General features: G+C 40.6%; 1 protein-coding gene across 2 annotated transcripts in view; it reads right to left on the reverse strand.

Annotated features, from left to right (window-relative positions):
• megf6b (multiple EGF-like-domains 6b) overlaps positions 1–12578 on the reverse strand; it is a 204634-nt gene that overhangs the window by 5526 nt on the left and 186530 nt on the right. For both annotated transcript variants that reach the window (XM_039756130.1, XM_039756131.1), the window contains 7 exons: positions 3607–3735; positions 3389–3520; positions 2986–3114; positions 2769–2897; positions 2504–2632; positions 2167–2295; positions 1895–2023 (listed from right to left, as the gene is read on the reverse strand). In XM_039756130.1, coding sequence (XP_039612064.1) covers positions 1895–2023; positions 2167–2295; positions 2504–2632; positions 2769–2897; positions 2986–3114; positions 3389–3520; positions 3607–3735 — 906 coding nt within the window. The remainder of the gene's footprint in view (positions 1–1894; positions 2024–2166; positions 2296–2503; positions 2633–2768; positions 2898–2985; positions 3115–3388; positions 3521–3606; positions 3736–12578) is intronic.

The raw sequence follows: 12578 nt of genomic DNA on the forward strand, positions 1-12578 counted from the left end.
TAAGATGTAGTTTATGACGTTGTACTTTAATGACAAAATAGACAAAGTAATTAAAGTGTAAATTTCGAGACATTTTGACTTTAATTTCAACATTGACCTTTTTTTCTTCACTGTGTCCCTAATACACTAATGTATGACACTCAGACACTTGCCTTTTCACATTCACTTTGACATCTGACCACTTCTTTTTTTCTGTCTTTTTCCAAAATACTTGAATGGAAGGGGCATTTTCAAATATGCAAGTTCATGGAGGAGTTTGGTTGGGGCTGTAGGCGCATGCTTGTGCATTAAAATTCACGTTGATTAGGATTTATAAAGGGGAAGTGCATAGAACTTTGCTTGCACACAGTTTCATGTATCTGAACGTTTTGTCCGTACACCATGTTTTAGTGTGAATTCTACAGACACCATTATACATGAGGCCCTTAGGGCATCAATACCAGCTCCATAGCTGAGAAAGCCCAGCAGTGTCTTTACTGGCTGTGAAGGCTGAGGAAAGCCGATGCTCACCACCTTGTACAGAGGAACTACTGAGAGCATCCTGAGCAACTGCATCATTGTATGGTTTGGGAATGGCACTGTCATGGATAGCAAGACCCTGTAGTGGATGGTGAGGGCAGCTGAGAAGCTCCAACACAGACATGTACACCACACACTGCAACCAAAAAGCCTCCAGCATTGTGGAGCATCCGACACAACCCTCCCATAAATTATTCACCCTTCTGCCATCTGGAAAAAGGCACTGAAGGATTTGGACCTTCACCACCAGAATGTGTAATAGTTTCTTCCCTCAAGCCATAAGACTCCTAAACACTCCAAGACTAGGCTGATAGGACACACACATCTTCCCACTCAACTAGATCAAGTCTTTGTATTTATTATAATACTGTTACCTTCTTCCTACTGCCAGTGTCATGTTTACATCAGTTCCTTCTATGAAGATACTGTCACAATTTGGCACAACCTGCTACTTTCTTTTTGTGCCTTTAGATATCCTCTGGTGGGCACTGCACTGTCTCTGTCTGTCTTGCACTGTCCCGCACTTGTGTAGCTTTTTCTGTAGGCATGTGTTCTATGTAGCACCATGTTGTTCCGTTTCACTATGGACTGTGCTAACTGTATATGGCTGAAATGACCATAAAAGCTACTTGACTTGATGCAGCTTTTGTCCATTAATGCACAAGTCATCTGTGTCATGGCTCAGTGGCCAGTGTCAATCCATGATTCATTTCTTTCGTGGCAAAGTAGCTTTGATAGACATGATGTTACTGCACATGGTGGCTGACACAGTATTGGTAAGGTAACTGGCTGAACCCTCACTCTTTCATATGGCCTGAACTATTTATTGTAACAGCAATCATGTCATAGTGGTTACCCGCTCAGACGCTGGCACCTTACGCCTTTCCCGGACTCCCAGGATGCAGAAGAGAGGCGCTCTAATGCCACACATGATCTTGGGCTCTCAGTTTCAGAGATACCCTTGAATGGCGGTGGAGGTGTCTCAGTGCATCAGGTGGGAGGCTGCTGTACCAGCCAATGAAGTTCTACGACATCATGACTGCATATGTATGAGGTTGATTAGCATAGTCCACGTATGGATGGCATTTACAAGATGATTGCGATTTATAAAAATAAATTGCATATTTTTGTCATATGCATTTTCTTGTTTTTTCCTTTTTGGTATAAATATATTTACATACTCAAATCCACGCAAAGTTTTATAAATGAGACCCCTGGTCACTTTGCCAGTCCTCTTAATTTCTGGCCTGCTTTACCTTTCATTCCCGGACTTCTCCTTCCTTTGGCACGTAGCTTCTTGCCACGTGCCAAATCCTCACTAGAGTTACATTATAACTTCAATCCCAGTACAACTATAAAACTCTGTTCTCCTTACTTTTCTCGCAGTGACTGCCATAGTAACCAGCTGGACACTGGCACTGACCAGAGACTGGATCACAAGTAGCGCTGTTGGTGCAGTTACAGGACTGATAGCAGTTGGTTCCATAAAAGCCTGGTGGGCAGTCTAAAAAGAAAACATCAATGCCAATGTTGTTAAAGATCATTTGGAAGCCCAATGCCCCTAAGTGTCAGCACCACTTTGTCATTTTGCTAACTTTGACACTGCGGCGTAAAACAGTTTTTCTTTCATTTTTAAGTAAGTCTTACCATATTCACATGAGTGCCCATAATAACCTGGGGCACACTGGCAGCATCCTGTCACTCTGTCACATGTGCCATTGTTCTGACATAAACACAAGTGCTGGCAATCAGCTCCGTATCTTCCGAGGGGGCACTCTGGAACACAGACAGACTGTTTAGCTTCTTTACAACTTTAATGGATGACGGAAGGAAAGACAAGCTGCAGCAAAGCAGCCAAATGCCACTCAGTGGACACTCAGAAGGTTATCAGAGCCAAAGCAGCCTTTCGATTATGTGAACAGATATGCAAAGGTGGCAGAAAATGTGCTCAACATTGTCATATTGAGCAGAGGACTCGGCTCACCTGCCTCACAATATAAGCCAGTCCAGCCCAAGCCACATGTGCAGTTTCCAGTGACGGGTTCACACAGCCCACTGTTCTGGCAGGAGCACAACGACTGGCAGCCAACGCCAAACCTTCCTGCGGGACACCCTGTAATATCAGCCAGAAGGGGGATACATAATACTTAATGGCACCAGCTGTTCTGCCACTTCAAGTGTAAGGAATGGCAATGTCGGGTCACAGGGTGCAATTTTATAAACAGGATGCCACCCGCCAACTTCCTCACCTTCCTCACAGCGCAGACCCATCCTTCCGGGTGGACAGATACAGCTTCCAGTCACGTGGTCACAGTGACTTCCCCCCACACAGGAGCAGACTTGAGCACAGTCCTCCCCAAAGTACCCGGCAGGGCATTCTAGGCAGAGCAAAGCAAGTGAAGGACTTCATAAAGAGGAGTCCTCAGCATGTTGGTTTCCACTCCATTAAACATACTGGCAACTTACTTGTGTTGCAGTCAGCGCCCATGTAGCCCGCTGGGCACTCACAGGATCCTGTGGTGGCCTCACAACGTCCTCCATTCAAACACTGACACTTATGTTCACAGTTAGATCCATACCAGCCATCTGAGCAGCCTGACAAAAAAAGAAAATGACAGACATGGAGATGTGAGCATGGAGGCCAGGCCCCACTACTGGCTGGCAATGCCATCTCTGTCACACAGTGACAAGCTTGCTATTATTCATTGTTGTGTGCCTCTAGTGAGCCCTTCGTTATACTTGGTACTGTACATGCCAATTCTACAATTGTAGATGTACTCAAAAATGAACCCCAGAAGACATCACTATGACAGGACTGGCACTGGCAAGTTAATCTCCAGCTCTGCTACTACTGACAGGAGGAACTTACTGAATTGGCAGGCACTGCCATGGAATCCTGGTGCACAATAGCATACACCAGTGACAGGGTGGCAATGCTGGTTTCCTTCTGAGCACTGGCAAACTTGGTTGCAGTTCTGCCCGTAGGTTCCTGGCAGGCATGCTTTGAAGAAAAAAATGAAAAAAAAGAGACTTTAACCCAAGTGGCATTTAGAATAAGACATCTACGGAGCTTTTGGCACTACTCACTGTGTTCACAGCCGCTGCCAGTGAATCCAGGTGGGCAGCCACACTCTCCGGTGATGTGGTTGCAGGACGTTCCAGAAGGGCAATTGCAGTGGCTTGTACAACCTTCCCCATAAAAGCCAGGTAAGCAGGCTGAAAAGGAGCCATTGGAGCAAACAGAAGATTACAAAATAGAAAACTCATGACCAGCAGAGGGCGCTGCAGTCTTCTTAGTGTAATTCTTTCATCTGTTTTCTGACCAGATTATGAGAAGTCAGCTCTTATCTGAGCAACACTTGGAGTAAGCATGACCCGCTTCTCTGCAGCTATTATCCTTGGAAATTCTGCCAGTATGCTGCCATGTTTAACTTTTCAGCAACATACAGAATATTAGTCAGTTTCCCACCTCCCTTAGTGCTCATCCTGTCTCATGGCTCGGAGTCGTCAGTGTACCAAATACCAAAATACCACATTATGGACATATGATTTTATACATAGAAAGTACAATGTCCATGTGGCCCCAACACTAGGCCACTGTATGAATCATCTGTGCCATGTCCCTATTGCGCGTTTACATTATATAGGGTGGTCCAGATCTAATTATGCAATTTTCATTACACTATAACTTATTAAGTTTATTACATAGAGAATTCACAAAAAAATTCTTTTTGTTGCTGATAGATGGCAGCACCTGCCCTGCATTCCAAAATGGCGGGGAGATGGTTGTCAGTCGATAAGCGGGTACAATGTGTTCGCCTTTTCTCGATAACGGGCAATGTTTCTGAGGTGCATTGCATTAAAAGTTGCATAATTAGATCTGGAAAACCCTATAGAAGTGCACTTTAGGCTGATATCACAGATTCCTTGGGAAGACCCCTGGACACAATCCTGAATATCAGTCAGTCCATTGAAGGCCACACTCATGCTGAGTTTATTTGCCACCAATCATTAACCCAACAATATATTTTTAGACTGCAGTTCAATACAACTTACATTAAATTGTGTTTCCTATCTATTATTGCAGATGTCCACACATTTTCTGAAGCTGCTTTTCCCATTTCTGGGTCACAGGTGACCACAGCCTATCTCAGTACCTTTGAATGGAAGGTCGCAACCAACTTGCTCTGAGTTCACACAGAACTACCCATTTTTGGACTGTGATTAGTGATAGTTAGTTAAAGGATGTCCGCCACCTGCCCTAAAACATGCCAAACTCAACGGCTTTGGACATTTATTCTGATTAACCACCTCACAAGAGCCCATTTTATCGGTATGATATTTGGCTTTGACCTTACTTATGCCATGTTTGTTTTAACAGGTCTGGTGAGGATGCTTTCTCTTTTCAAAAGGACTACTCATTTGTATGGAGTTATTTTAGTGTCATTCAGAATGATGGAGGACACCAGAGCACAGAGAGGAAAGCCTGAAGGGAGCAGGGAAAAAATGGATACCAGCTGTACCCATGAATATGGTGGCAAGAGCCTGTGTTTATCAAGCATTTCAGTGTAAAAAAACAGTCGTAACTGGCTCAAAAATCTCAGAGAGGTCCTACCCTTATGAGAAAGAGTAAAAGTGTTTTATCAATTTTCCTAATTTCGGAAACCATTCCTAACTTCACCAGGACTGAGGAGAGTTCATGAGCTGTCCTAACTCACTAGGAGCTGCCAGAAGTTCACATTCAGGCAGAGATTGACACACGCATCCCGGGAAAGGTGGAATGCTTTGGAAATGCTGGACAACAATGAACTTGTAAAAAGATATCGCTTAGACAGAGATGGAACAATATTCATAACAAATCTTGTATGTTACTTAATCGTTCTTTCTACATGAAGAAACCATGCGCTGTCAGCTGAAATGAAAGTGTTGGTAACATTACATGTAAAATGCAGCTTTGCAATAGCATTGATTTGTGTCTGTTTATACAATTTATACATTTCTCCACCAATCCAAGTGAGGTAATGTTAAAGCAAGCTGCACCACACACATAAAGATCATTGTCCCAAGTCTGGATGAGCACCCATACAGTGGTGTGAAAAACTATTTGCCCCCTTCCTGATTTCTTATTCTTTTGCACGTTTGTCACACAAAATGTTTCTGATCATCAAACACATTTAACCATTAGGCAAATATAACACAAGTAAACACAAAATACAGTTTTTAAATGTTTTTTTATTATTTAGGGAGAAAAAAAATCCAAACCTACATGGCCCTGTGTGAAAAAGTAATTACCCCCTTGTTAAAAAATAACCTAAGTGAGGTGTATCACACCCGAGTTCAATTTCCGTAGCCACCCCCAGGCCTGATTACTGCCACACCTGTTTCAATCAAGAAATCACTTAAATAGGAGCTGCCTGACACAGAGAAGTAGACCAAAAGCACCTCAAAAGCTAGACATCATGCCAAGATCCAAAGAAATTCAGGAACAAATGAGAACAGAAGTAATTGAGATCTATCAGTCTGGTAAAGGTTATAAAGCCATTTCTAAAGCTTTGGGACTCCAGCGAACCACAGTGAGAGCCATTATCCACAAATGGCAAAAACATGGAAGAGTGGTGAACCTTCCCAGGAGTGGCCGGCCGACCAAAATTACCCCAAGAGCGCAGAGACGACTCATCCGAGAGGTCGCAAAAGACCCCAGGACAACGTCTAAAGAACTGCAGGCTTCACTTGCCTCAATTAAGGTCAGTGTTCACAACTCCACCATAAGAAAGAGACTGGGCAAAAACGGCCTGCATGGCAGATTTCCAAGACGCAAACCACTGTTAAGCAAAAAGATTTAGGGCTTGTCTCAATTTTGCTAAGAAACATCTCAATGATTGCCAAGACTTTTGGGAAAATACCTTGTGGACTGATGAGACAAAAGTTGAACTTTTTGGAAGGCAAATGTCCCGTTACATCTGGTGTAAAAGAACACAGCATTTCAGAAAAGAACATCATACCAACAGTAAAATATGGTGGTGGTAGTGTGATGGTCTGGGGTTGTTTTGCTGCTTCAGGACCTGGAAGGCTTGCTGTGATAGATGGAACCATGAATTCTACTGTCTACCAAAAAATCCTGAAGGAGAATGTCCGGCCATCTGTTCGTCAACTCAAGCTGAAGTGATCTTGGGTGCTGCAACAGGACAATGACCCAAAACACACCAGCAAATCCACCTCTGAATGGCTGAAGAAAAACAAAATGAAGACTTTGGAGTGGCCTAGTCAAAGTCCTGACCTGAATCCAATTGAGATGCTATGGTATGACCTTAAAAAGGCGGTTCATGCTAGAAAACCCTCAAATAAAGCTGAATTACAACAATTCTGCAAAGATGAGTGGGCCAAAATTCCTCCAGAGCGCTGTAAAAGACTCCTTGCAAGTTATCGCAAACGCTTGATTGCAGTTATTGCTGCTAAGGGTGGCCCAACCAGTTATTAGGTTCAGGGGGAATTACTTTTTCACACAGGGCCATGTAGGTTTGGATTTTTTTTTTGCCCTAAATAATAAAAAACATCATTTAAAAACTGCATTTTGTGTTTACTTGTGTTATATTTGACTAATGGTTAAATGTGTTTGATGATCAGAAACATATTGTGTGACAAAAATGCAAAAGAATAAGAAATCAGGAAGGGGGCAAATAGTTTTTCACACCACTGTATGTGAATCCCAAGCAATACCACAGTACCAATACACCTGCATACATTTTACAAGACAGGGAAGATTCAAGGAGACAGACGTAAAACTCCTGGAGCATTACAGAAACAGAGCCTGACAGAAGGTAACGGAGGGGCACTGCACACCTCAGTACCCGGGGAGAGTGAACACGACTCACAGCCTTGGCTAGTTTCAGTTTAACTGTACTTAACGGGGTTTCCAATGCCTAGAACATCTGGAAGGTGATTCTTTGGAAAGTAGGGCTACAGATCACTCGTTGTTAAATAAACATGCCGTCATCAGGCTTTACTCTCATTCTATGTGTGTGTGTGTGTGTGTGTCTCTGTCTTTTCATCTCAGTGCTGGTTACATTATTATTTATAAATTTGTCGTGAAGTAGCAATAATTATGTGCAGTTTAGCACAATATCCCACCTCATAATGTTTTACTTCTTCTTCTTTATATAGTATTATTATTATTATTATTATTATTTATTAGCTTTGTGGTGAAACATTAGCATTAGTATCAGAAAACTACAAAGTGTCATCATAATTTCCAAAGAAACTGCAAAACATTATTATGAGTACCACTTTGTGGCTCGTCTTGCCATGATATAGCATCATTCATTCTCAAATGTGAACTCTTAGTCCTAGCTGAGAGTGAGAGTAAAAGGCTTCATCCATACTTCTCATGTCCTACTCAGAGGTAGGACACATTCTTATCCTAGTTCTACTTTTATTTATTATTTATTTTATTTGAAGAAAATAACTACATACAATCAAGTCAAATTTAACAAAACAAAACAGAATTCAACCTCCACCCGAGAGAAAGAGAGGACAGCCAACGACAAGAACAAATCTTTAAAAACATCAAAGGAAGAAAGAATGTCCCTATCCCCGATATAAATGCTTACTCTAAAATGTTACTGATTAGATCCTGTCATATTTTAAAAATGTTGTGAACAGATCCTGTAAGCAAGAATTTGATTTTTTCCATTTTCAAATAGTATATAACATCAGTTATCCCCTGACTGGTAAAGGTGGGCTGGGATTCTTCCAGTTAATCAAGATATGTCTGCATGCTAGAAGTGTGGTATGGGTGATTATAATCAATCTGTTGTTCTCCACCTTAAGCCCATCCAGGAGTACACCAAACACAGCTGTTAATGGGTTAGGAGTGACTGTGACACCAAGGCTGTCTGAGAGACAAAGACTTTTTGTCTGAAAGTATGTTAATTTGGTGCACTTCCTGAAGAAATGGCCCACTGAGGCTGGAGCTCGATTGCAACATTCATAGATTGAATCTTGGCCTGGATACATTTCGGACAATTTTAAAGTAGAATTTAAGTTGAATGATTGAGCTAGAATTTATTCCACTCTTTTTCTGAGATACCCATATCCATGAATCTTTAAAAGGAAGGGACTTTAAAATATTTTTATGTATTATTGAGATGCTGTCTGAGTCTTCAAGAGAGATCAGTATTTCTTCTCGAATAGAAATGGATGGGAGGTCAGGAAAATTGGGCAGATTCTGTTTAGCAAAGTTCGTAATTTGAAAATAGTGTAAAAAATGTGTTGATGGGAAGTTAAATTTGAAGCATAATTTTTCATAAGATGCAAACACATTATCTATATACAATTCTCTGTTTTAATCATGGACATTAAACATTAAATTCTGTGTAGGTTTGAGAGGGTAGAAAAAGTTGATCATCATGTAGAAGTGCAAAGGCTTCTCTGCCTGGATATGCATCCTGCATTGGTTTCATATTCTGAGTGGTTTATGGACAATTGGATTATTGGTGTATTGGCGATAATTTGTATTTACTGAGCACAAAGCAAGGCATATAAAGGATTTTATTTCTATTGCAGACCAGGCTTGTGTATATTTATGAATTTGTGTCCAGGGGCCTCATGTATAACGCTGTGCGTAGAACTCGCACTATAACATGGCATAAGCACAAAAGCCGAAATGTGCTTACACACAGAAAAATCCAGATGCAGGAATCTGTGCGTACTCCAACTTCCACGTTCTTCCACTACATAAATCCCGGTCAGCATGAAAACTAACGCTCGTGCATGCGCTTTATGTAACGTCCCAAATCATCCCAGAAATACGCGTATTTGAATATGCAAATCAATATAAATCACCCTTAAGCTCAGCCTTCTGTGAAAAGACAATGGGAAAAGCACGGGGGAAAATATAAGAATTTCAGCAAATACCAAGTGGAGGCAAAGGAAAAACATACTATTTGTTCAAATAAACCGTGGTATAATCAACAAAATGAAGTTGATCGAGTGACATAGCGTGTTGGAGAAACTTGAAAGCTCACGTTCACAAAGTTGCACAGTGCTGGAAATAAAAAAGAAGTTGTCAGATATCAAAGTTGTCGTGAAAAGGCGAGTCGTAACCCACCGTCTGAGTGTCATATGAAAGTTTATTAGGGTACAGAGAAAAAAAAAGGCACACAGTGGGGAAAAAAGCACGAAATGTCAACTTCAATCTTAAAATTTCCACTTTAATCATGTAGTTTATTTTGTCATTAAAGTAGAACATCATAAACTTCATCTTAAAATCGTTTAATCAACCAGTTTCTCAAATCACATCGTAATTAAAGTAGCACGTTAAATGCTTTGTTTTGTATTTGATCTTCTACTCGTATGTGATCTATGTGTGTGAATCACTACTTGCTTCTTAAACTGGCTCTCTTCCTCCAACTGGACACAGAGTCCATTACATTTGTGATATTACATCTCTCTGAATAACTAAAATACTGAGATGTATACGTGATATCATGATGATAGGAGTTAAAGCACGTTATTAAACATGGGTTTCACGGCGCAGTGATTGTGGGTGACCTTCGATGAAATTATTTATTGTAGCAGTACTCATGGGCGGCTCTAGGCCTGTGGTGGCCCTGAGCAAAGAAATAATCGGTGGCCCCTTCGCCCGCCAATGTCAATATGGTATCTTATGCACGGCAGATGGCCACGTCCGTGGCGGACACTGAATAGCCGCCTTGTGCTAATGACACAAGTGTTTAATTTTTGTCGAAATTTGACACTGCGTTTTTAGCTGTGTCATTATTTTCTCTTTCTGTTTTATATTCAATATACTGTATATTGGCATAGCCACCCCTGCAGTCCTGTCTCTTTCAAACGTACTAACCTCCAATTCCTGTCCTTGCTTTTCTTTCTCCAAGTAACCGATCGCCACACAATCAGCTCTGTAATAGACGTTGAGCCATCTGTAAGCTTAGGCCGCCGATTCTTAAAAAATGTTTAAGAAACACTGAAATATCATCGTAGTACATGTTTAATTATTCTATCCGTCACGCCAGTCCCAGTGAAACATACAGTGCAAGGCAGGAACAACCTTTAATTATTAACAATATAGATTATTTAAATCAAGTTAAAGTTTTATCTGTATAAAATAATACACATATTTTGCTGCATTTCATCTTAAAAATGATATTGTCATCATATGTAAATACGCGCTTTATAAAGTGGCTCTGGTTGTGCAATATTATAACTGTTGTGCAAGTTTACAGTGGGGTAATTCTACTTATAAATACGGATAGTTCTACAAGGAGCACTTGATTGATTGCGTTTAGAGCTCTTGGGATGAAACTCTTTCTGAACCGCAAGGTCCGTACAGGAAAGGTTTGAAGCGTTTGCCGTGTGAGAAACAGTTCAAATAGGAAGCATGGCTGAGGCAGCGTGTGCTTGATCCTGTATACCGATAATTCTCTTTCCAATCAGCTGCTCCGAGTGGTGCAGTGAGAGTAATATGGAAAAAGATGATCTGCTGTGGCAACCCCTAACGGGAGAAGCTGAAAGAAGTAAAAATAAGGTGCAGTGAGAGTAACAATGCTAAAGCAGCTATGGTATTTGGAATAGTCTGACAATTCCGTGGACCATTATATTGTTACTGGTTAATTACAATCAGATGCATTAAACTAATAAACAATATGCGATTAATTTCAGTGTATTTATAAAGCCGCGTCAGGAAAAGAAAGGATAACCAAACAGGAACAGTAGCACTGCTTTGACGCTGGGTGCCGCCAGTCTGCAAAACCGAGTGGAGAACTTGCATACGACAGGGTATGAGGTACCGTGGAAATGTGCGTGGCTTTATGCCAAGTTCAGGTTTTATAAATCGCGATTTGAACGTGGAAACGTTCTTATGCAACATTTTTTGAGCGTACGCACCGTTTATAAATGAGGCCCCAGGTCTTTATAGCTTATATATATGCCACCCGGTAATAAAACTGACGGATAGTGCCGTGCCACTTTCTGCTTTAGGTCTTTGTAGAGTTGCCCTTTGGATGCTTGGATGTTTCAAATTTCATATAAATTGGGTTACAATTGAGTCTAATTTCTTAAAGAATTATTGGGTAATGTAAATAGGAATGCTCTGAAATAGAAAAAAAAGCTTGGGAAGGATGCTCATCTTAACGGTATTGATTCTCACTTCTAATGTGAGATGAAGGGTAGAACATCATATCTTGTTTAATGTTTTCCATGCTGATAGCAAAAATTTTCGAAAACATCATTATATTTAGTTGTGTTATTAACCCCTTTGTATTTACACTGATCTGATAGAATAAATTGGTAGATGTCCAGTCTAGTCCTGTGTGCCAGAAAGTTCACTGGAAATAGCACACTTTTATTCAAATTAATTTTCAGTCCAGATATCCTCTGAAGTTCTGCTGGTAAGGAAGGTTTTAGGTCTAATATATACAGTACTATATCATCTGCGGATAGCAATATTTTCTATTCAAATCTTTCTCTAATAATCCCCCTTATGCATTTCGAAAGAGAATTGCCAATGGGTCAATGGCAATTGCAAAAAGCAATGGTAATAGGGGACATCCTTGCCAAGTACCACATTCTAGTTTGAAGTAGTTTGAGATAATGTTAATATAGACAGAGGCTTCTGGACTGGTATAAAATAGTTTCATCCATCCACATATATTTGGGTCAAACAGAAATTTGTGCAATGTGGTGAAAAAGTAGTCCTATTCAACCATGTCAAATGCTTTTTCTGTTCCAAAGATAACAAGGGTTTTGGTATGTTAGATTTTGTGGGTGAGTATATTGAATTGAATAAATGCAGAAGATTAGAAACTATAAGTGTCTACCTTTAAAAATCCAGTTTGGTCTTGTGATATTACAGAAGGAAGCACTTTCTCAATCCTCCTAGACAAAACATTGGAGAGTATCTTAACATCATTATTCGGAAGTGAAATTGGTCTATATGATGCACATTGTAATAACTCCATATTTTTCTTTGGAAAAGTGGTAACTAATGCTTGGCAAAAAGTTTGACGTAGACTTTTGTTCCCTCTAGCTTCTATAAAATTTGT

The sequence above is a fragment of the Polypterus senegalus genome, chromosome 6 (genome assembly GCF_016835505.1).
Source record: "Polypterus senegalus isolate Bchr_013 chromosome 6, ASM1683550v1, whole genome shotgun sequence".
In the NCBI taxonomy this organism is placed as follows: Eukaryota; Metazoa; Chordata; class Cladistia; order Polypteriformes; family Polypteridae; genus Polypterus; species Polypterus senegalus.